Source organism: Petromyzon marinus, chromosome 6, assembly GCF_048934315.1.
Source record: "Petromyzon marinus isolate PM22_M1 ecotype Great Lakes invasive population chromosome 6, UKy_Petmar_22M1.pri1.0, whole genome shotgun sequence".
Taxonomy (NCBI): domain Eukaryota; kingdom Metazoa; phylum Chordata; class Hyperoartia; order Petromyzontiformes; family Petromyzontidae; genus Petromyzon; species Petromyzon marinus.
This window is the reverse complement of record NC_133672.1, coordinates 6,150,198-6,174,192: the sequence shown is the minus strand read 5'-3', so window position 1 is coordinate 6,174,192 and position 23,995 is coordinate 6,150,198. Positions and strand designations below refer to the sequence as shown.

General features: G+C 45.5%; 2 protein-coding genes across 5 annotated transcripts in view; both read left to right on the top strand.

Annotated features, from left to right (window-relative positions):
- Window positions 1-5,651, top strand: part of LOC116939628 (uncharacterized) — a 91,297-nt gene extending 85,646 nt beyond the window's left edge. For all 4 annotated transcript variants that reach the window (XM_076062964.1, XM_076062963.1, XM_076062967.1 and 1 more), the window contains 2 exons: window positions 335-448; window positions 1,367-5,651. In XM_076062964.1, coding sequence (XP_075919079.1) covers window positions 335-448; window positions 1,367-1,564 — 312 coding nt within the window. In that variant the 3' untranslated portion in view covers window positions 1,565-5,651. The remainder of the gene's footprint in view (window positions 1-334; window positions 449-1,366) is intronic.
- Window positions 5,652-22,032: 16,381 nt separating this feature from the next.
- Window positions 22,033-23,995, top strand: part of LOC116939633 (calpain-1 catalytic subunit-like) — a 62,108-nt gene continuing 60,145 nt past the window's right edge. The window contains exon 1 of the mRNA XM_076062968.1: window positions 22,033-23,022. The gene's annotated coding sequence lies outside the window, so the exon portion shown is untranslated. The remainder of the gene's footprint in view (window positions 23,023-23,995) is intronic.

Sequence of the window (23,995 nt, the reverse complement as noted above, 5' to 3'; positions counted from 1 at the left end):
GATGTGGTGATTCGCGCACAGGACTGTGAACCTGAGTTTGAGTCCCCTGCCGCTGCTGTAATCAGTGGCGAGTATCAGAACTGGTCCTGGGTTCCCTTCCCCAGTTAACAAGCCGCACTGACCAGGGTAGTGAAGTATGGTCAAACAAACAACCTCTAGGCTTGACCTGGCATGGGGGGGGGGGATGGGGGGTGGAGTGGGGCAGGGGGCGAGGGAGACCTTCATGCAACAGTCTATCTAAAAGAGAGACTATACATTATAATCAGTTATCGAAAGGACAACGTAATGCGCAGAGAGATTTTGCTCACCGATGGCTGCCCGTGTGCGCGTTCAGGAGGCATACGAGCGCATGCTGAAGAGCATGGGCTCGCGCATGGAGGAGGTGGAAGGGAAGCTCAAGTCTGTGCGCGTGATGCTGCAGGAGAAGGTGACGCAGCTCAGGGACCAGGTACTACCGCCGAGGTCCCCCCTCCCCTGCAAGCTGCTGCACCTTATACAACGTACACACTGACCTCGTATGCCACAAGCGGGGGGGGGGGGGGGGGGGGGTACTTACATCTGTGATACTGTGCGCCTCAGGCAGAGATGACGATAAAGACGACAATAGTGAGGATTCATTTTTGATGGAGCGGCGCCCTCCTTTACGCTGGGGCATCTCGGAGCGACTTGCTTCCCATCGCAGCACTGTTTGAAATGGCACCCCCAGTCGAAGTTGCCCCTGTGCGGCGCAAGGCAGACTCGGCACCTGGTCTGAAAGCAAGCATTAGTCTGCGAGTAATGGGTGGTGATGAGATTGCTAATGGGGGTGATTTGCACCTCCGATAAGCACGGTTGGCTACATACGGTGCGAAAGAAGTTCAACATACACACGTACATTGCTCTGCGTAATCCCAAATGCAGTAATTTATCAGATTGTTCGCATTTTTGCAAATTTGGACCATGACGCCGGTACACAGTGATCCACGCATTTCGAATTACGTGGGGGGATCTCTAACGTCCACTGTGAAGCAGATTGCACATATTTCCTAGTTAATGCACTCAAAGTAATAACCAGGGGGGACTGGCGGATACGAATCGCGAACCTCTGTGTAACAAGCAGTGAATGCATCACCGCCCCATGAAATATGAATGATGGGGATACTTGAAATAGCAGCCGTTTGTCAGCTGTGCAATAGTTGCACAATTTGATGTCAAGGTGTGGCGTGACATCATCACCTCGGCCGTGATGACCTTTTAACCTTGACCACGATGTGTAATAGTATTACCAACGCGCTGTCGGGAGAAGTCTTTTTGTCAACACACACACACACACACACACGCGCGCGCGCGTGCTTTAACATGGCTTGTCATCTCGCCCGCCAAACAGCTGAACCGCAACGAGCAGGCGGACTTGCGCATCAAGGACCTGTACGTGGAGAACTCGAAGCTCATGAAAGACCTGCAGCTCATGGAGCAGCGGCAGCGCACGGCCGAGCGCAAGAGCTTCCTGCTGGAAGAGAAGGTGGTCGCTCTCAACAAGCTGCTGCGCAAGCTGGTGCCGGAGCCCCTCCAGCCCGTGCTGTGAGACCACGCTTGGTCCAACCTCTCATGCAACCGGGCAAAGGCCAAACGAGCAAACAAAAAGAGGGTGGCAGGCCCAGCGTTTGTCAGGCGGTTGAACCGCTGGCCGCTGAACTCGTGGTACGACAATCCCACGACTCGCCCCCCCGTTGGAAGGACACAGTTGGTCGATTGCACGTGCGGCATTGGCGTGTGCACGAGAAGCAACCAATCCTGCAGGGCTATGGTGAGTCTGTACAGCAAGGAGGTGGTTGCCAACCACTCTGTGCAGAATTTTGAATATTGACCCTCGTGTGGGGGGGGGTTTCTCCAGGCACTTCCTCCGGCGTGAAGTGCCGTTACTCAAAAAGGAAGTGGCAAGATACAGCGGGGATGACCCTTCGGAGGGAATTGTTTGGGTTAAGAAAGGACCCGTGTGATATTAATTACCATCATGCAGTGACAAATAGCCCAACACCGCCTCTGCCAAAGGTTTGTCATCTCTAATGACTACTCGTCAGGGTCATGACCATACCAGCCAACAAAGCGGAACACTCGACAAAGCCACACTCCCTTATCTCCATCGGAATGAATGGAACCTCCAGCGCAATGCTACCAAACGGAGCGATGCGGCGAACAGCAAATGGTACGACGGAATGGCTTTCGGCCGCCCCCGGGGCACACTGCATCTTGGGGAACCAAAAGCCGCGATTTTCCACGTCGCCTCCGACCGCCGGCAGAGTGTCGCGGTTGCTTTTGCCGTTTGCCGCCACCACCATGGAGGCTGCCGTGGCTAGTCCGGTGCCCTTTGGGCATTTGCCAGTGCACCAAGTCCCGAAACGAGGTAGGACAATCGTGAGGCTGTCCCCGGCTGTTTTTCTTTGACGATAGACCAAAGGTGTGTTAGACGTTGTGTGCCTTTATTAAAAATACATGAACTCCGACACACAAAGGGCAAACGCATCCCCCCCCCCCCCCCCATTTTTCCTGATAGCTGGTAAGGGCGAGTACTATTAGTGAGCACCTACAAAGGCTGGTGCGGTGTGCGATGGTGTGGCAGGCACCCACACCCAACCGCTTCTGTTTCCCCACTGCTGATGTTTACATGCCGTGCATGGTACTTGTTTGAGACATCGGACATCACTTGCCAATGTCGTTTATGTATCATGGCCAGGAATCAAACTCACATCACGGAAATTGTAGCAAAGTCCGCTGAATCACGACACCAACCGCGCTAAACTGCCGCACCTCTGCTCCTACACATACAAGTGCCTGGATATGCCAGTAATCAATAATTCAGCGTGATGATTGTATTTAAAAATGAGAGCATCTAACATCAAGGCTTGACTCAGGCCGCACCACCTTTCAAGTGCAATTGTCGTAGTGCACTGAGTGTACTAAAGTAGTTTTACAACAAGGTGTGTAACTGCTTCCCCTATCATGGTGTGTGCATTTCTTTGAGAGCTCAGACGGTCTTAAAACGCTAACTTTGCATCATGTGACGAGCAATTACGTTTTTGTGACTCATTTTTTAAAGCTATATATATACCTTTTACAAAATCAATTTTTACAAATTGGGTTCAAACAAGCTTTTAAAAAAGCTTTAGATTTTAAGGTGATGCCACTAAGATGTTTCACGGGCGATTGCATTTGCGAGGTGTCTTTAAAGATTCATGATCAGAGCTGCAAAGTGCCACTGAGACATCCCCTGTGTCTTCACAATCAGACTATTGCCTCGAATCGTGTATATTCCAGCACAATCACGATTAATGTTTTCAGAGATGAATTCTAACAAAAATATATAAAATTACAGAACACGCCCAGGTGACCCACTGGCTGAGCAGCCGAAGGTTGACCTGTAGACCTCCGTTGTTGGTCGACTCAACCCATGATTTCTCCCGCAGTGGCTGTCCTATTGAATTACTGGCCCCACCATGCTAATGTGAAACTTCCACCACTGGCCAAAGTTGACAAACAGAGGTTATCATTGCCCCATTGTTCTTCTGAGTAGGGAGACATTTTGATTTGAATTTGCCTACAGAACATTGTTCACGACGTGAATTTACAGCTCAATTTCTAAAAAAAAAAAGTCCTACATCTATCGTCAAGGTATTGCTAAAGGTATTGTTAAGACAATCTGTGAATGTTGATGTCCGGAGGCAGCCTTGACGTTGCGATAGTGCTGCCCGCTGTTGAGGAGCAATGGGACAATGAAGTAGCTACTTTTCTGCCCAGCTCATTCTCCTCCCTCACCTTTGGTCTCTGGAGCCCTGGCACGGAGCCACTTAATTCTCAGATGATCTCCGCTGGCCATATAAACACCCGAAGTGGAGAGCACACTTAACCGTTAAGGCTGGAACGGCGCACGATGGGAGGTGCGACCAGTACCACACGCGGCGTTCGCCGCTCATACGAAGCAACAGCTTCGGGAAGGGGTGCGTTGTTGGAGGGGTGTCGTGCACTCGCCAACGAGACCCTAGCCATGTCCCTAACCCCAAGCACCGCCCCTGGTGCTTAACCCAGCCTGCCCTTTAAATTTGAGACGCCTTTCACTTGCGGCGTCCAATGCACCCAGTGCCGATGAAAGTCTTGAAAATCAAAGCAGTAAAAGAAAAGGGACACTGGACGGAGTGGATCGCCTGCAAATGACGTCGCGTCCAAGAAACTTCAAGATTTTATATTTTTTCTTTGCATAGCCTCTGAGCACCATCAAATAACGCGTTCGCGTCACGTAACCGAACGTTGCGGTTAAGAGAGTTGATGCACATTTTTTTCTTTTTTTACTCGGCTTTGTTGTTACACATTGTGTGTGGCGTTGGCAAAACGCGAGTGTGAGCAGGTCCCCAGTAAAGCCAGTTTCAGATCTTACTCATTGTGCTGTTAAGTAGTAAAGCCAAATTCACGTGCATGTCAACCTTTCACACCGCCCGGTTAACTGATCTTCTGTCTGTTCTCTGCTCATTTAAATGCAATTGTTGTTCATTTGAACTTAATGTATGTGATATAAGTCGCAGTCCTTTATTTAAGCCGAAGAGAGTACACTGGAATCTATTATCCTGCCAGCGAAGACCAAATGGCATAGGCTAGGCAGAGACGGATAGTAATCACTGCTTGGATTTTGGTTGTAGGTCATTTGTAAACTTGGGATTTGGGTCTTGTAACCTCAATTCATAATATGTGCCGAGAATAACCAGATGCCCACTGCATTTGCTGTATAATACTGCAATGTATGGCCCTTTAACAAATCCACTGCTGGATGAAGGCCTCCCCATGCCTGCAGGTCATGGGAGTTGTGTGACCGTACTTCACCAGGCTGGTCAGTGCGAATTTGTGAAGGTGGTATGCAGAACCAGTTTAGATATCACATTCTACTGGGTTCATCGCACAATACGTTAAGCACTGTGCCACCGCTCCATTCGGTTATACAGTAGCCAATAAAAAAAAATGTTTGCCCTTTGTCACAAGACTCTACCATTGGGTATGTGTGTAATAACATAAATCCTAAAATTAAAACCGAAAACTAAATTCTTCATAAGGGAGTAACGGAGACCCCAGGTCTCCCATGCATGAGAGATAGTGATTATGAATCGGGTAATTGCCCGATTAAATAAAGGACATCGACTTAAACGCTTTACCGTATATTATTTTACACACTGGAGGATTGTTAATATAATGCCTTTAGTGTTTAAAATGTAATTAACAAGGAAAAGGGGGGAAAAAAGCAACAGTCCTCATTCTGTTTGCAGTAATTGCCAAACGTTATCAGATGAAGGCGCCTGGTTCTGTCCACTCTGCAGCTAAGCTCACCCTGCAGTAAAGGAAGGGTCTCACCCGCTGCATGTGAATCGTATTAAATTGTGGTTCTGATCTCGAGGAGCTTGGACCCCTACCCCTTGGTGCGCATCTCTCGTCCTCTGTGCCTGTGTAGACAGTGTTTTTTCTTTTCGGTATTTTTGCACAGACTTTGTCTACATGTGTAATCGTGTTTTTTTTCTTCCCAATATGCTTTCGCAATCGATTACCCTTGTACAGAACTGTTAAAAGGTTTGTAAAAAATAAGTGTTAGAAAATAAGTGAATAAATACTGTATATGAACACACAATTTCAAACAATTACGTAACTTTCATTTGTTTTTTTTTTACAATGAGTTCGCTTTCTTTCGGGGTCGAAGTGAAGTCCTGGAAATTGCTCCATCAGCGGGACACCACATAAGGAATTAATCCTGGAGAAGGAGACATTACAGAACTACTGGAGACGTCGCTTAATTCGGCTTCTCGCCCAACGTTTAAACCTGGTCTGGTGCTGCTGTGCCAGAGTGCACGATTATTCACCATCGGATTTTTGTTGCGAGAATTCGAATCCTGCGCCTGGGGCTCAACCTAGTCCAACATTTCTCCATCATCATCAGCCAGGATCTATCCACTGCTGCATGAAGGCATCCGTACATTTTTTGCCATTTCTCCCCAAGTTTCACAATGCAATGATAGATATGTCTCCTGCACATAAGCTGATTTCATTGCCCCAATTCCGTGACGAACTCCATGACGGAAATCCTCTCGGGCACGTTTCCTCCATTGTCTGCCACTCTGTCTTTCATCGTGACCACTGGTCCTCATCTCTTCTATCAAATTGCCCTGCCCAAGCACAATGACTTTGTTAACAGGCAATATGCTATCTCTAACTTTTGTTCGTCCTGCCTCTGAGTGTACTTCCAAACATGCAGCTGTCCATGCTTCTTAGTGTACCTTACATCTTCGCCGCTGATGTGCCTAATCGGTGTATATTACCTGCTATGACATGGATCATAAACATGGACATCGACAAAGGCATTTGAACAAAATCATTGCTCAGTGTGGATAAAATTGGTACCACTTTGTGGGAAGGCAGCAGCCTTTGTCCTGTGGACAGACGAAAATGTGGAATTTTCACTACTGCCAAAAGAGATTAACACTGCTTCACATTTAGAGGGATAATGGCCTTGGGGTTTGAAAAATAATGCAAATATATTAGTGACGTGTTTGTTTACATATTACATATCAACGTGACCTCCAGCAACTCGTTGACGTCAGCCGGGAAATCTTAACAACTTTAGCATAAATCTCTGAAGCTTCCCTTTTGCAACAACACAATGACCCCTGATTACTCACATTACGCTCTTTTCACGTGTCTTGCTCATGATTTGCACGCTGATTTAGCCATTGTGCCCCTCCACGATGAACGTTTGCCACCGTTTTACCGTTTTGTGCAACATCGCCCTCCTAGGGTACATGGGCCTTGTGTGCACGATGTTTCTAATGGGTCCGAACTATGTGGGAGTTTTTTTTTGCCGTGCCTGAGCTTGGGTGCGCTCAATTTTCTCGCAACGTGGAAGTGTCCACCAATCATTGTTCATGGCCTCAAGACCTGAATGATAGGTGGCACATGTGACGCGGGTTTCTCTGCAGCACGTGGAACACCGCCGAGTTTCCCTCAACCTCGTGACTACACAGAGGCTGTAGATTGCTGGTATGGTTATTTTTGAAAAGTCATCTCCAATGTCAATTTCACGAGCCTTTAGTTTCTAAACAAATTATTCATGTATTCCTCCTACCACCCAGTTACATCCCAATTATGATGTTGCTATCATATCGTGATCAATTTCCATGAAGAAATTTCACAGAGCCTCGGTAGCAGATGACATAGCAGAACTACTTCTGAAGTCAATTCAATTTACCTCTTTGTCCAGAATAGGGGCACACCTTGTTGAAAAAAAGAGTTTTATTTACACGTAATGTTTATTGGCACATAATTGTGCACGTGCGTTCGAACACACTGTTGGTTCAAACGCGCACGTGCGTTGGAACGTATAAGGTTGCCCAACATACGGCTGGAGATGTCTTCAGCCTCGTGTGTAGTGGCATGCCATCTGTATGTGCGTTTGTGTTATTGTATACACTTATTTGTACGGTCCTCTCTACTTATAACGATATACAATGGGAATGTACGACTATGGTCACGTGGGGCACATCCTTGCATCTTAAGTTTGTTGGATAAAAGGTACCAAAATTTATGTTAAAAAAAACAATGGAGTGTGATGGATTTTTTGTTTTTTCAATCATTGTTGGCTAGGCAGAGACCAATAACTTGCTTCACTTGAGGACGCACGTTAATTTAGGCGCAAGATATCAGAAGTGCTGGCTAAGCGCTCTAAGATTGCATTAGCTCTCCTAAGCCACCTCCTAATGGCTCGCTTGCTGACTGCTGGTGCATTCAGCCACCTTGGCATGGCAAATAATGAAATGGGAAATGTAGGTTTAGTGAAAGCAGAAGTCAGCAAAATCTTACGTGCTTTTAAATATGCAATTACTCACTAAGGCTTAGAGAAATAGGCCAGTGTGCAATTGGTATATGCCTTGTGCCCTGCGTCTCTGCATCACCACTAATATAATTTAAATTACATTTTGCTCTTATATGTCATCAAGCATTCGGGAGAGACTCTAGATTATGATTCCCCCCCCCCCCCCCCGTTAAATCAAGGACTGTAAACAGACTCTCTGTAAAACTGCCCAAACATCCCGAGGGGCTGCGCGCGTGCACGTGAACGGCCCTCTTGTCAACCCCGTGCTGGATGAGGGGGCCTCCCCATGCGGGTCAAAGGGCGTTGATTAACCATACTTTACCTTGCTCTTCAGTGGGCGCGTTGAATTTGGGGAGCAGAGATTTGGGAGTATAGAAGACAGTGGAACAATGGGTAATGGCTCACTGCCCTCTGTGGCACCCCGTAGCTCCATGACAACCTATGTGTAGGTCGCCCATCTAAGCACTATCCATGATGTCTCAGTTGGGTGTCAATTCAGCCCTTCACCCCTCTGGGTTGAATAACGCGAATCCTACTCTGTTGCACATCACCATTGGTTTTTCTGCGCATTGCCTTGCCGCTACCATAGGAATGTGGAATATCCTGCAATAGGCGAGAGCCACAGTGAAGATGAGAGCTGCTCTAAATTGATTTACGGAGACACTTTTAACCTCCCATCTTGCATATAAGCACTAAAAACTGAAATTGACTCTTTTTTACTACACAATGTTTTTGACCAGGTGATGCTTTCACTACAAAGTCTTAAGCCATGTGACCCAGAAACATGTAGCTGTGCGGTCGGCATTCAGCTCGCAGGCTGCTGTGAGAATCCAGGCTATTAGATAGCCGTGGGAATGTAGCATCAGTGCACTCCGAGACCAAGTAAATGTAACAGCTCACTGATGTGAATTCATGGCACCGACCCATGCGTTATGGGTTTCCTGTTGTTTAATACCAACCGGGTCTCAATTTCACCCCCTCGCTGTGGCAGAGCTGCCTGATTCACTGCTGCAAGCATCCCTCCTCTGCCTTCTGTTATTTACGGAGGGTGGCTGCTGCCAGCATGGCAGAGGCATCACTCACATGCTACCCACGTGGAGGACAGGCTCACTCGTTTATAAGTCCCGTGTAACAGTTGCCCATCGTCTCAAAGGCCTACGTAATTTAAGTACACCAGCTCCCGTTCATTATTTCCACCTACGTACAAATATCACATATTTAGTCTCTCGGCCTAATGGCCTTCCAGACTTAGGTAATAAAATATGTTAACCAGCACATTTGTTTAAACATGCAAACTTTGCTTGGTCCGGAGTTTGTATTTTCAAAATTATGGAAGGCCAATAGGCAGTTGGACTGATTAATAATGAATGTTTATCAGGAGGTATGAGACGGTATATGATTAAGGTATTGCCCGTGATGTTCCACAGCAAATGCCGAATGGGATTTTAGACAACTGTGATATCATAGTTCACACTCACACTCGCACTTTTTGACCCAACTTCTTGCCATTAGTGAGCACCCATTAAGGCTGCCATTGCACACGACACGGCTAGAACAAGACGTGCTTAACTGCCTTGGTATCCCCATTGATAATGTTCGCGCATCACGTCAGGTTAGTTTGTTTTCTGTTAGCCAGCTGGGCCAAGATCGGAGCAAAACTTAGCCCACGTTTCACCCTGGCAACCAGAGAGCACATACAGTGAGGGGAAAAAAAGTATTTAATCCCCTGCTGATTTTGTACGTTTGCCCACTGACAAAGAAATGATCAGTCTATAATTTTAATGGTAGGTTTATTTGAACAGTGAGAGACAGAATAACAACAACAAAATCCAGAAAAACGCACGTCAAAAATGTTATAAAATGATTTGCATTTTAATGAGGGAAATAAGTATTTGACCCCTCTGCAAAACATGACTTAGCACTTGATGGCAAAACCCTTGTTGGCAATCACAGAAGTCAGACGTTTCTTGTAGTTGGCCACCAGGTTTGCACACATCTTAGGAGGGATTTTGTCCCACTCCTCTTTGCAGATCTTCTCCAAGTCATTAAGGTTTCGAGGCTGACGTTTGGCAACTTGAACCTTCAGCTCCCTCCACAGATTTTCTATCGGATTAAGGTCTGGAGACTGGCTAGGCCACTCCAGGACCTTAATGTGCTTCTTCTTGAGCCACTCCTTTGTTGCCTTGGCCGTGTGTTTTGGGTAATTGTCATGCTGGAATACCCATCCACGACCCATTTTCAATGCCCTGGCTGAGGGAAGGAGGTTCTCACCCAAGATTTGACGGTACATGGCCCCGTCCATCGTCCCTTTGATGCGGTGAAGTTGTCTTGTCCCCTTAGCAGAAAAACACCCCCAAAGCATAATGTTTCCACCTCCATGTTTGACGGTGGGGATGGTGTTCTTGGGGTCATAGGCAGCACTCCTCCTCCTCCAAACACGGCGAGTTGAGTTGATGCCAAAGAGCTCCATTTTGGTCTCATCTGACCACAACACTTTCACCCAGTTGTCCTCTGAATCATTCAGATGTTCATTGGCAAACTTCAGACGGGCATGTATATGTGCTTTCTTGAGCAGGGGGACCTTGCGGGCGCTGCAGGATTTCAGTCCTTCACGGCGTAGTGTGTTACCAATTGTTTTCTTGGTGACTATGGTCCCAGCTGCCTTGAGATCATTGACAAGATCCTCCCGTGTAGTTCTGGGCTGATTCCTCACCGTTCTCATGATCATTGCAACTCCACGAGGTGAGATCTTGCATGGAGCCCCAGACCGAGAGAGATTGACAGTTCTTTTATGTTTCTTCCATTTGCGAATAATCGCACCAACTGTTGTCACCTTCTCACCAAGCTGCTTGGCAATGGTCTTGTAGCCCATTCCAGCCTTGTGTAGGTCTACAATCTTGTCCCTGACATCCTTGGAGAGCTCTTTGGTCTTGGCCATGGTGGAGAGTTTGGAATCTGATTGATTGATTGCGTCTGTGGAGCACTCCCTTTCAGAGTGTGCTCAGCTCGTTACCTGTATAAAAGACACCTGGGAGCCAGAAATCTTTCTGATTGAGAGGGGGTCAAATACTTATTTCCCTCTTTAAAATGCAAATCAATTTATAACATTTTTGACATGCGTTTTTCCGGATTTTGTTGTTGTTATTCTGTCTCTCACTGTTCAAATAAACCTACCATTAAAATTATAGACTGATCATTTCTTTCTCAGTGGGCAAACGTACAAAATCAGCAGGGGATCAAATACTTTTTTCCCTCACTGTACGAAGTCTTTCTAACCGAAAAGTAAAACTCGCAATGACATGTTTATAAATCACAGTTGAGAGACACGAGGCATATATACTATTCAAAAGAAGAATTTAATAAAAAAAATCTTTAAATCTCGTCAATGGTCCTCATACTTATCCAAGACACTGTTCGAGTGCCTACCCAGTCGATTAAAGACGACTGCGTGACCACCAACGGAACTCGGCGAGGAAAATGTTTGCATTATACCTATAGCTGAGTTGACCATGGATAAACTTCGGCCAGGATTCAACATCATGTTGCATTGGTGTTGTGCAAGGTCAATAATCGCATCCTAGTTGCTGAGATTGTAGCAAAGCGTATTAACCACGGAGGCACCTCTCCCACTGCCGGCTGAACCGGATCGTTGGCTGCATGACCCAGCCATCGGAGTTTTGCCCGTGCAAGGAAGTCACTCCAGCCAATTTTCTTAGGAACGCCTCGCGCAAACCCAACCGGAATATCTCCAGTATAAAACATGGAGCCTCAATGTTTATTTTTTTTGTCTCAACCTGCACGCACTCCCAGTTGACAGAGATTCTCATCGGAGAGAATTTTAGCTCAGATGGCTAGACCACTGGGTTTTTATTTTTGTTTTAGCGGTGTCATAAACTGTACGTCCTAGAATTTTAAAAGCTTCTGTGTAACAGATTTCCTTTGACAATAAATATTTGTTTACACTTGTGCCGTAACTTCATGCTATGGAAAAAAAAAACATCAATCAGGCGCCTTTAAACTGACCCAGAACTTAGTTTTCTGGGAGATCTGATTTATGTTTACATTCTTCTTGCTTTAGAGGCCAACATTGCATCACTTTATTCCAAAGCTTACTTCTTCCCCCTGCTTCATTGGAGTAACTTTACACCGCTGGGGCCACACATGGCAGGTAATTACTACGACAACATAGCCGGATATGAGTGACGCCCACGTTATGTCAAGGTATGCGCCCAAACCACAACCCTTGCCCATTCACCCCATATCCATGAATTCCACTTAGTTCCAGCACACCCTCCCCCCACCCTCCCGTTAGCTCAAGGCTACAAGTCTTTATAAAGCACAGAGTCGATGACAAATGGACGGTAGCCAACAACTCGTAATTCAAATGCCTTTCGTTACTTCCAATGCATCTTTAATGCAGGGAGTTGCCGATGGAAATGCTCATTAATGTCGCCTTGTGGTAAGTGTGCTAATCCTGTGCCGTAGCAACCCTTCATGCACCGTTCCGACATTATCACAGGTGCTCGCAATTGCCCCAACAATCTGTCTAGGCTATACTGAGGAATGTTCGTCTTGATTATGCACACGGCTCTGCCAGCACGTGGCTGATTTTTGGGAGTGTGGTGCGGACGATGGGGTGTTTTTGGGATGCGTGTTCTTCATTGTGACACAGTTTCAGTTTTCAATTTCTTAATTTTGGTATAGCCCAAGTATGTTTGTTTGTCATTCTGCAGTCTAACTTCTCTACATTCAACTACAACTTTCCACTTCTAAGAAAGTCTCCCTGGATCCATCGAGCATTGTGGGAGGTGACCACGTCGTTTGGGTCGCTAAGCTAATTGTGAACATTTCATATTCCAATTGACATATGCTAGCCTCTGCATAGAAAAATTCACTAATGACTTCCCACAAAGCGGTATTTTTTTGTATCAACCCTGGAGCAAATGATGGGCCAAATAAGCAAATCACAACCAAGGATTTAAGCTTTTGCAGCCTTTTGATTGTGAGCCGAGTGTCTGCAAGAGGGACACTCAGCTGGACCCCCTAGCACGGTGTGTGAGCTTGAATAATGGCCCACTCTCATCCGTTCCGTGGTCACAGTATCGCTCACTACGCACTCTGCTCTTAATCACCACCGATTGCTTTGTGGGCACGGTGATATAATTTCGGCATTCCACCTGGGGACATATCATGACAAATAACCGTCGGTTGGTAATTAAAATGATCGCGCGTTATATAGCCTTGGCAGAGAGGACACGCACGGCCCCGTTACCCACGATGGTTCTGTGGAAAATATGGATTCGACGGCTATTTCATATTCTTAGTTCTTTCGGTAAAATCACGTTGAAGGGAAACAACAAAATAATAAAATATATATAAAACAATAAAAATTCTCACGACGTTTCGACCATAACACAAACGGTCGTCTTCAGGTGTGTTGGTTTGCATAAATTTATTTTTAAACGGCTATTGTTACGCAGAACTCCCAGATGAGCAATGACAATAGTCCAAGTTAGAATTACCATACGCAATGGCAAACAGCTGTTCACATTGTGGTTTCTGGATTATTAAATGTGGTGACCTTTTGCAGAATGAAACGCATGAATGGACAATATTGGGAAACGAACAAAAAATGTTGGAAAGAAAAGGAGGAATGAAGTTTGACAACCTGTGATCAGGGCTATAATAAACCAATGCTAAATATATTTTCTCAAAAATCCACAAATTATGCTTTTATGTATTTATTTATTCAATCATTCCAATTCATTTTCAGACAGGTAATGCTCGTAATATTGTCAGTTCTCTTTTTACACGAGGGTAACGTCGCCGAGTATCAATTGCATATCTGACTCGCAGGGGACAGAGATGTAGGAAGATGTGTGAAAACGTAGAATATGTGAGCGTCTATAGAAAGTGAAAGTTACTCCACGCACATTGCTTGTTGGATAATATATAGTACAAACTGCAGAATGTTTTACTCTACTTTATAAGTAAATGCATATATGCATGCGACATTAAGATCACATTACTAGTTGTATAGATAGAAAATGACAGTTACACCCATGCACAAATACTGCACTGTGTGTGCGTGGTTATTTGTTCAGGGCGAATATGTGACCGTCAAATATGCGGCGTTGTACTCTGTGACACCGCGATAGAGTCTGTCCTCCTCTTACGCGTGTTTTCATGATGCAAATTGGATATAACGCGATAAATGTATTAGGGAACATATTTTTTTATATATATAGGGCAGATGCGAATTGGATATAACGTGATTAAGTGAGCGGAACTCCGTCGAGCGAGGAGGAATACGCGGTTTGTACAGCTGCATCGGCGTAGCATCACACAGGGCGGGATGCTTCTGGATGCTTCTGGATGCTTCTGGATGCTTCTGGATGCTTCTGGATGCTTCTGGATGCTTCTGGATGCTTCAAGGTGCTACCCACGCGTATAATTCTTTGTTCAGCCTGCGTATGAATCCCACGTGTTATCGTGAACCATGCTTTTACCCTCTATTATTTATTTTAACGCGATTTTTCAGGAACGCAACTACCGCCGCGTTACAGAACAGACTGCAATAGGCCAATTCCTAAATGTGTTTCTTTTTTTTGCATGTGGCACGAAAATCGAGCACCGCATTCAGAGAAACCCCCACGCATATGAGGGGAGTAACGTTCAGCACCAGCAAACCACTTGCCGTACTGCCAATAGCGGGCCACCTCATAACCTGGCAGTTTGGGAGTCTCACAGAACATGAGGATCTTCTAAATGAGCCACCAGCTCTGCCTGTAGAATGCACTGGGTTACAACAGACGTGCACAAGCACATCAGGTTATTTCTAGCAGTCGAACATTGCCAGCTGAGACAGCAGTAGGGCACAGGCACCACCAGAGTTTGTGGCTGGCTGATTTATATAAACAAAGCGGCTGTCAAAACCTGGAGGAGGAGGAGGAGAGGAAGAAGGTCGTGGTTGTGTTCGTGCAATGTCTCCATTTTAATCTCCTTTCAATTTAAAGCTTTCGTGACTGCAAGGATTATTCTTCTTTGGTTCTTTCGGTAAAGTCACGTAGAATGAGAATAAAATAATAAATTAATAAAATAACACAATAAAATTATGACGACGTTTCGGCCACAACACAAGTGGCCTCTTGTGTTGTGGCCGAAACGTGAGAATTTTATTGTGTTATATTATTGTATTAATTTATTATTTTATTCTCATTCTACGTGACTTTACCGAAAGAACCAAAGAAGATTAATCTCCTTTGTTACAGAATGTAGACGTACAGTGCAGTCAAACACATTTCACTGGTTGTCTGTGTGGAGTAGTGGTGCAGTCATTATAATCGCACTACGATACACCTGTAGACATGAGTTCGATTCCTGGCCAGATCTAACGTCAGTGGTGAGCGCTATCTGGTCCTGGTCTCCCCCCTCCTTGACCAACTCGGACTTTGCAGCAAAGAGATGCCATTTTTTTAAAATTTGCAACGCATTACAATGAAAATGTTACATACGTCGGTTTTCATTTCGTGTTCAAACACCGTAACAGCGTGGAGAGACGATATAGCCAAGGGGCTAGTTAAAAAAACATTAATCTGAGGCAGGGATCTAAACCTGCGTTATTCTCACGTTAAATTGTCATCTCGAGTCTTATCTCCTCGCATACAGCTCCTCTAGACACAAGAAGATTCTTTATTCCTCCTTAAGATCTGCGGCCTTGCCTGAGCCTTGCCCTCCTCCACCCCCTACTTGCCCGTGTCCTCGTGTCTCATCTGTCTCTACGCCATTCAGCTCCCTCACTTGTACGGGTGGCCTTGAGCTTCCAATGGTGTACAATGTATATCCCCGTGGCACGGAGCCAGTTTCTCAACAAAAAGATCAAGTGGTCGCAATCAGGGTCGACGACAAAGCCAATTTTCTAGGCTGGAAAGGGAATGGAATCATGTGAGAAAAAATACATTTTTAAAGAAACTTACATTGGGGGTCTACGTGCGAGATGTGGGGGACACCTTTGGAAATGCCACGGCTGAAGATGAGGGCACCTCCGGATGCACTACGAGGGCAGGGGAGAGCTATGGAAATGTTTTGAGTAGCCACCTTTGCAAATGCCACTAGGCGCGAGTAAACCGAGCGCCGGCCCTGCGTAGGATGACGAATGCTGACTTCCTCCAAAGTGCCGAATGGTTATCAATGTCGTGACCCTCCTCGAGATGACGGGCTGAGTGAATGCCAAACAGGATTTGAACTTGTGAACTCTGCTTGCGAGGCAAACACTCTGCCTATGTCACCCGGCTGATTTACATTATTGGTCGCTCAGAGAATAATAATGAATAGGACGGTGGATTACGCCACATGCCGGCGGCAAACGCACATATGTTTGTTTCGTGTCTGCTTCGGACCCCATTGAGATTAATTGGCTGAAGTGGCATATACGAAAACAAAAACAAAAATTCAACTGGAACATAGCACGTGGAACTAAACAAATAGACACGAATAAACTACCTCGCAGAGAGATAGAGACTCATAATGGATAAACAACAAAATGTAATGTTAATATTAAATTACAGGGTAAATACCATAGATTATTTGCATGCACGTGTTATGAATTATTGATTGTTGAGAGGGTGCGTGAGCATTTGTTGTTGCCGTGAAATCATTTCCCGGCTGGGTGGCACTGCGCCAGAGAAATAAACTTACACTCAGATGGCTGCCAGACAGTTGGGCTATTGAGGAAACTCAACAACAATCTTCTGGCGTCAAGAAAACGACTCCTCGTGTTTGAATTGCGTGCAGCCAGTCAACTTATGGATAACATGCCCCCGCCATTATCACCAGCCATAATCTACCCACTCCTTGATGATGTCTCTCCCGAAGGCAATTGCCATCTCTCATGGTTCCGTGATGCAATGTTTGTTGAGCTTCTCCTCCATTCGAGCCGATATTTACAAACGCCACCTGCGCGGTGTTTCCCTCCATTGGCTGCCGCTTTGTCTTTAATCCATGTTCCCGTCATGGGAATGTGGAATTCTTACCAACGGCTCACAGCTGACTATGGAGGTGAGCAATGGAGGTAGAGCGCAGTACCTTTTAAACGACTTGCAGAATTCCCTCGTCATCCGCGATTTTGGATATCTCCTAATCACGTCTGCACCTCTACGCGACTGCATTTATAAACTTAATAGTGTCATATACATTTTTTTATTTACTTACTTTGTTTACTTTTGCAATTTTTGACTGCGTTATTATGATACCGTTCGTGTATTTAATAGTTTAATTTGTGTATTTATTTTGAGGCAGGTCAATATCATGATCGGCGATATTTGCTATCCACATGCATCTCCAGATTGTATCCCTCGCGAATAACGAGGGTACAATGTATTATGGAGATATCATGCTAGAATTGCAGTGGAGGGTTTTTTTTAATGTACAGAATATTTTGGATAGCACGAACACTGATTTACTATATGTGCCACGGGCGAGTTCATAGTTTTTTTGTTGTCAACATATGCTCCATAATTTGTAATGCACTTGTGTAAATGTACTGTGTGTGTGTGGTAATGAAAGTTCTAGCCTGAGCATCACACCAAGTTCATTTGTATTTCTTATTTATTTCTTGTTCATGAAAGCTTGCGCGTTTTTTTCAAAAGGGCTCTGTGCTCGAATAGATTGGTCAATTTTTTCGTGAGTACATTTCACATTTGCTGTACTATATGTGGGATGAGCCCATGACCATATCGTTCGGAATGTGCCCGATCTCATTAGAGCTGGGAAGCTAAGCAGATTTGAGCTTGGAAAGGCAGTGTAGCAACATATATTGTTGTGCTGTTCTTCTATGCCAATCCATACTGACCAGCATGGTGAAGTATGGTCAAATAACCCCCACAACCTACTCGGCAACGGAAGGCCTTTATTCAGCAAAAGACTGACCTCAAGGCATTACATGCAGAACTTAATCTCATCTGGATCTGTCTGGGTCGGCGACCTGTGAAATATTATGTTTGTACCCAACACACCACATCCATCATACCTCTCGCTCCTATATCTGTGTCTACGCACACATGCCTGGTCCAGTCCACCAGCGACCTGGAAATATTCACTGACAAATTAAGCCCCGTGTACTGTGGTCATGTGGGTGGAAGCCAGATGGCCCAATAAATCCATATTGGTGAAAGCACAATCAAGCGCCACTGTAAAAAAATAATTGTCAAACCCTACTTGCTATACTGCATTCCACTGCCAATTTCACACAATAGCTTCATCTGAATGTGCTCAACCGATGTGACATTGCAAGTACGTACTGCACTCGGATTTACAGGTAAATTACTATCGTGTATGTTTGTGTGGACATGAATCTCCATGTTGTGTGCATGTGTCGCTCGAACCAGCATCTTTGTGTGTACAATTTGTAATTGTATACGTATCTGCAGCTCACTGCACAACAGCCCACGCCGAGGGCACCTTTATCAAGTAGTTCACTTAGCAGACTCGCTAAACACTGATAAGAGCAGCCTTACAGATGTACGTATGTTTAACTTTTTTCTCACCGTACGTAGCCAACCGTGCTAATCGGAGGTGCGGATATAACGTCACTGTTGTTGGCTGTGAGTGGGAAATATAATAAGTGACCTATCTGTGCAGGTACACTAATTACATAATTAGCCAAACATCCCAAATGCCCCCTTTTGAAAGATAGCCTTATGACTCGGAGAGGCCTTCCTGGATACATAACTTATTTAAATAACCAGTGAACAAATAGTGTTGTGGTAAGTCAATGCAGTTTCCTACAATGCTCCAATCGCGACAATTCTAAGGGAAACTGGAGGCTCATTGCGATGTTTGTTAATAGCCACGGCCAAATGGGCAATGCATTCGCTTTTTCTCATGTCCGCAAACACCAACTCTGTTTTTACGCACGTAGGTCTTATTTTTTTATATATATCGCTGAAAAGTTCAAGTGGTCCTGTGGGTCAAACGTTTGCAGGATGGGACTCATCCTCCTGTCTTGCCAACCCTGAGCCAATGGGTATTAAGGCCACATTGCTCAGGTGAAAGCCGGCATCGCTTGAGGACAAACTACTGTTGTCTTCCAGCAGACGTGGTTCCGTTCAATGCACTCATCATAGTTTCAGATCATAATCATTCGAATTTAAAGTAACCTTACAATATGAGCACGAGCTTCCAGTGGCCATATTAAGTCGCTGTTAAAAAGAAGAGTTGCCAACGGTGCCGTATATACATGCAGTACCCTACATGCATGTACGCACAGATACCGTAGTGTAGTTTGTTTACATTTAAACTTTAAATCATGTCAAAATTTAAACAGAACGCTCCCATTTCCAAAATAGGACCTGGGAATAGAAATGCCCCATGTATTATGCAGCAATGTTTTTTTCTATACGTAAATATTCATACCTATTCATGTTATGTCACTGCAGTATGAAACTAAAACATTGTAGAACAAATGCACTTGGAAACAGCAGTGTTGTTGTAGAGCCATTCGATGGGGGGTTAAAAAAACACATTTGGCGGATGGAGATCTATCGTGCAAAAGACGAAGCTCCCCCGTATAGCCTTAACAGACTTTTGGGACAAGAGCTGTTAGTGAGCACCTATAAAAGTCAGCACGGCACTCAAGGGAGTGGGTGGCCAAGCATAACGCCCGACCGCCTTTGTCTCCCGAATGGCGATGTTTGCACACTGCAGGAGGTACTCTTTTGAGGCTGATTCCTCCTATCGATTCTTTGTGCGCACACACGTGAACTGGCTGCACATGCAGTTGAATACCAATGCGTGTACAGTAATGGGACGCAGTATAGATGTGAATGTAAAAGGTACTGGACGAGGATCTTGGTAACGGGCTTTGGCCAGTTCTGAGCTTGAACGTCACCCCTCTTTAAAATAAAAATAAAAATACCCCAGGAATAGAGTTATGATAACATGTATCGTATCTTGATTCAGCACCCTTCAACTTCTACAGATTGCAACAAACAAATTATCAGAAGATTAGGTTTTTTTTTTAAATCGTATTTCATCTTTGGAGTTTACATCCTTCAAAACTACTAGATACAAACTTTAAATTGCCTAGATTAAAAAACAAAACACATTTAATATGTTTGCTTTGAATTTTGGGGAACCAATTTATCACATATTGATTACGTATTTAGATTCAACACATTTCATTTTGGGGTGTACAAACATTTCATACTTTTGTAAATCATTTTATCGACGGGAGTGGGCAAAATCTTTGCGCACTCCAATTATGTCATTGCCAAAAATGTACCCTTTTTATGCAAAAAATCTGACAGTAATATCCATAGACTAAATTATATTTAATTTCAGCTTTCTAGACCTTCTAGAACAGGGGTCCCCAACCCCCGGGCCGCGGACCGGTGTCGGTCCGTGGCCTTTTAGGAACTGGGTCCCACAGCAGGAGGTGGGAGCGGTGAGTCCACGCGTGGGCCGCCCCCATTATTTTATTATTGAACACTTCCGTCCGCGTCTCGTTCCCGCACTGTGCAGTCACAGTTTTGGTAAGCCCACAAGCTAACCCTAGCGAAAATGAGTAAAACACAAACGTCGCTGGAGAGCTTCTTTGAAATGGGGGAAAGACCCAATGATGAACACCCCCCCTCCCGGTCTGTGAAAAAATTGTCTTCCACGAAACCGGTCCCTGATGCCAAAAAGGTTGGGGACCGCTGTTCTAGAACATCACTGTCACTTACATCAGCCCACGCATGACCGTCAATGACACCATCAAGTAATGGTTTAATATAGGACATCACTTCAATGTTTATTGATCCATATACTCTTCATGTGTGTTTTCTATATACAATATTTATTTATAAATATCACTATAATATACATACACATCAATTACGATCGATATGCCAATGTCGAAATCTGCTAGCCACGATAGGTGACAATTCATGCATCGATACTGACAAATCAATTGTTGTACTGTTCGTCTATGTCCCCCGCCTTCAACATCTCGCACTGACCAGCGTGGTGAAGTATAGTAAAACAAATACCCGTCCATGACTCCAATGGCGTGGGGAGGCATTGATCCTGCAGTGGACTGACAATGGTCTGTAAATTATGAATGATGATGTGTTACATGTGCGCCTGCACAGGTATTCGCAGTGCCAGTGCCTCACCTGTGTATCGCATCATTACGGGTGTAGACAGCGCCTCTCGTGTATCACACTATGTTAAATAAGTTTTGCTGGCTGGAGGGAAGGGCGGACGGACGGTCGGTTCTTAGATGCGACCGCTGCTCGTTTTTATATATAAAACTAAAAAAACTCAACACGTTTGTGCATAGCACTGTCCTCGGGGTGAAAAAAAGATACAATAGGCGACGTTTCAGAGTGTATATTTCATTTCCCCGTGTTATGTTATTTTTATTGTGCAGTATCACTCGTTTTTTGTGTATTAGTATTGTATGTGTGGGTGGTCATATAGGCTGCCAGTCATCTCAGTCAGTCGACCCGTAACACCTGCTGGGTCTGCCCCGTGACCTCCTGCCAGCGGGCGTTCGACACTTCACGTGGCCTCAACGTGCACCTAGCCTGGCACAAGCGCCGTGGAGACGTCACCGCCACTTAGTGGCGAATGGCGGTTGTTGTTATAGGCTACCCCACTTCCCGAGTTCCTCTGCCATGTGTGTGTTGTGTTGGATGTGCTGCGTGGTGGTATCGCGCTATAGGGGACCGTCCATAAATGACGTCACGCACCTGGGGGTGGGGGGTCAGACATTTGTGACGATGTGTGACGAGGGGGGGGGCTGAGAAATGTGACGTCACATCAAAATGCGCAACTTTAAATAAATATAGACAACGCGTTCTACTTAACTAGACTTTTTAATGTTTTTTTCCCTACATTAAATACACACTACAATGACAATAGTCTAAAGCGATTTGAAGCATGTTTATTTAATGGGGGGGGGGAGCTTTGTGACGTCATATTTAAGGATGGGATCTGACTTTTTGTGACGCCGTGACGAAGGGGGGGGGGGGGGTAAAAAAAATCGTGCAAAATCGCGTGACGTCATTAAAGGCAACAACACATTCGTCGATGGAAAAACAAACAGTCGACGTTTCGGGCAAAAGGCCCTTCTTCATAGCACACCCATATGGCGCCTCCACGAAGCGTGTGCTGTGTTGGTGGGTGTTGGGGATACACCACAGCGCTCTAGGATACACCACACTGCTCTATATTTAGAACCTTGTCTGACTTGGCTGCCTTCCAGCCACTCACGCGGGAGCCTCCGTGAAGGGGGGACGAGGAGGCAGCAGCGCCCCCCCCCGCCGCCTTTGGATGAGAAGCGAGCGCGGGGACTTCTCTTTATTGCCTCTCCCCCCTCCTTCCCTCTCTTCCCGGTACTTATTTATTTATTTCACTCGCAAGTGGCCGGAGCAACGAACACCATCCTCTAGCCCCCGTCTCTCAAGCGCTCGTCCCCTCTCCACCACCACCACCACCACGGCGACACTCGGGGGGAGTGCTGCAGGAGAGGCTGCTGCTGCTGCTACACCAAGGGAGCCGAGAGCGGTCATTGTTTCCTGCACGGGCTGTTGTGCCCCCACGACACGCGACCTAACATAGGACAGAGGCTATATTCACGAGCACCCAATGCACGCGCCATAGGTAGGCTATCCGTTGTTTTCATATAGGCGCACCAGTTCAGAGAGAGAGAGAGAGACGTTTAGACAAACAGTCTATGCGTTCGGCTTGTACACGCACACCGATGCGAGCAGGTAGGGCATGCAGTTCTCGTGGTTCTACACGATTCACATACACACAGCAGCAGCAGCAGGGAAATTAACAACACAGCACCAGTTGAGATGGTAGGATGCACTTACCCGCGGCAGTCTAGATCACACCGGGTTACGCGCGTGTTACGGACACTCAAGAGTGACTATTTATGAATCTGTTGCGTACTCCGATGTAGGTAAACAGCTGAAGCGTACGCCAGTTGTGTGCGTTTTGTCTTCGTCTTCTTCCATTCCTTGGGCGGCGATAGCGTTTACAGCACGGCTGGCGTGGGCTATTGTTGTAAGCCGTCTAGGGCTGGGTTGGTGATTATTGAATACCGCGGTCGAAGGCGACTCCTCCGACACGTGGAGGGCAACCACAGCGCGCAAGAGGTCCGTACCAACACCGTCAGAATTTGTCAACACAATTGTCGCGTGTTGGTGGCCAGATTAAGTTGTTTACCGAATTGCGGCGAGACTTTTTTTACATTAATATTTTTGTTTTAAATCACAATGACAAATGTACGAACGTATACTTCATTGTGTTGAAATTCGATAACAACATCGCGTCAGATGTATTTCGTTGGCGATTCGTGCGTTGAGAAACCGCTCCATTTGGAAATGTAACCTTGCAAGACCGGTTTAGGTATATGGGGGTACGTGTTACCGATGTTATATATGCACGCTGCACTTGCACGTTACTTACATAGGAATTTAAACACGCATTGCCATATAATAATAACAACATAGGGGTGTTACCTAGAAACACTCGGCAATCTGGGTGAACAGGCAGCACACGACAATGTATCGATAGCTGCAGGCTATCGATACATAATCTGTGCGATCTATAGGTCTACAACTATAAACATCCACACATACATATCAAGTCGTCAGGCAAGTCGACTACGTACACAGACATAGTGTATGGATGCACATCAATTCTAGGATACATACAATTCTGGGATATACCCACGTCTAGGATATACACGTGTGCACTAAACTACATAAAATCAATCTCGGCAAAATACACCTTCTTGCTAGTAAATAGGCTATCTAGAGGTACCCATTCTATAAATAAATACACGAATCTATAGGTCGAGAGCTTACAGACACACACATCAAGAAATACACGTACACATTTTGACATACACAAAAATACACATTGAGGTATTTCAGCAGCAGCAGCAGCACGATCATACTCTCAAATTACAAAGACCCCTCCCCGAAAACCTTAACAGACTATTGGGGTAAGTGCAGCTAGCGAGACACAACACCCACCATAGCCTTTAACAGACTATTGGAACAAGTTCTATTGGCAAGCACCTATTAAGATCAGTCCGGCAACCAAAGAGGGTTGGTTGGTCGT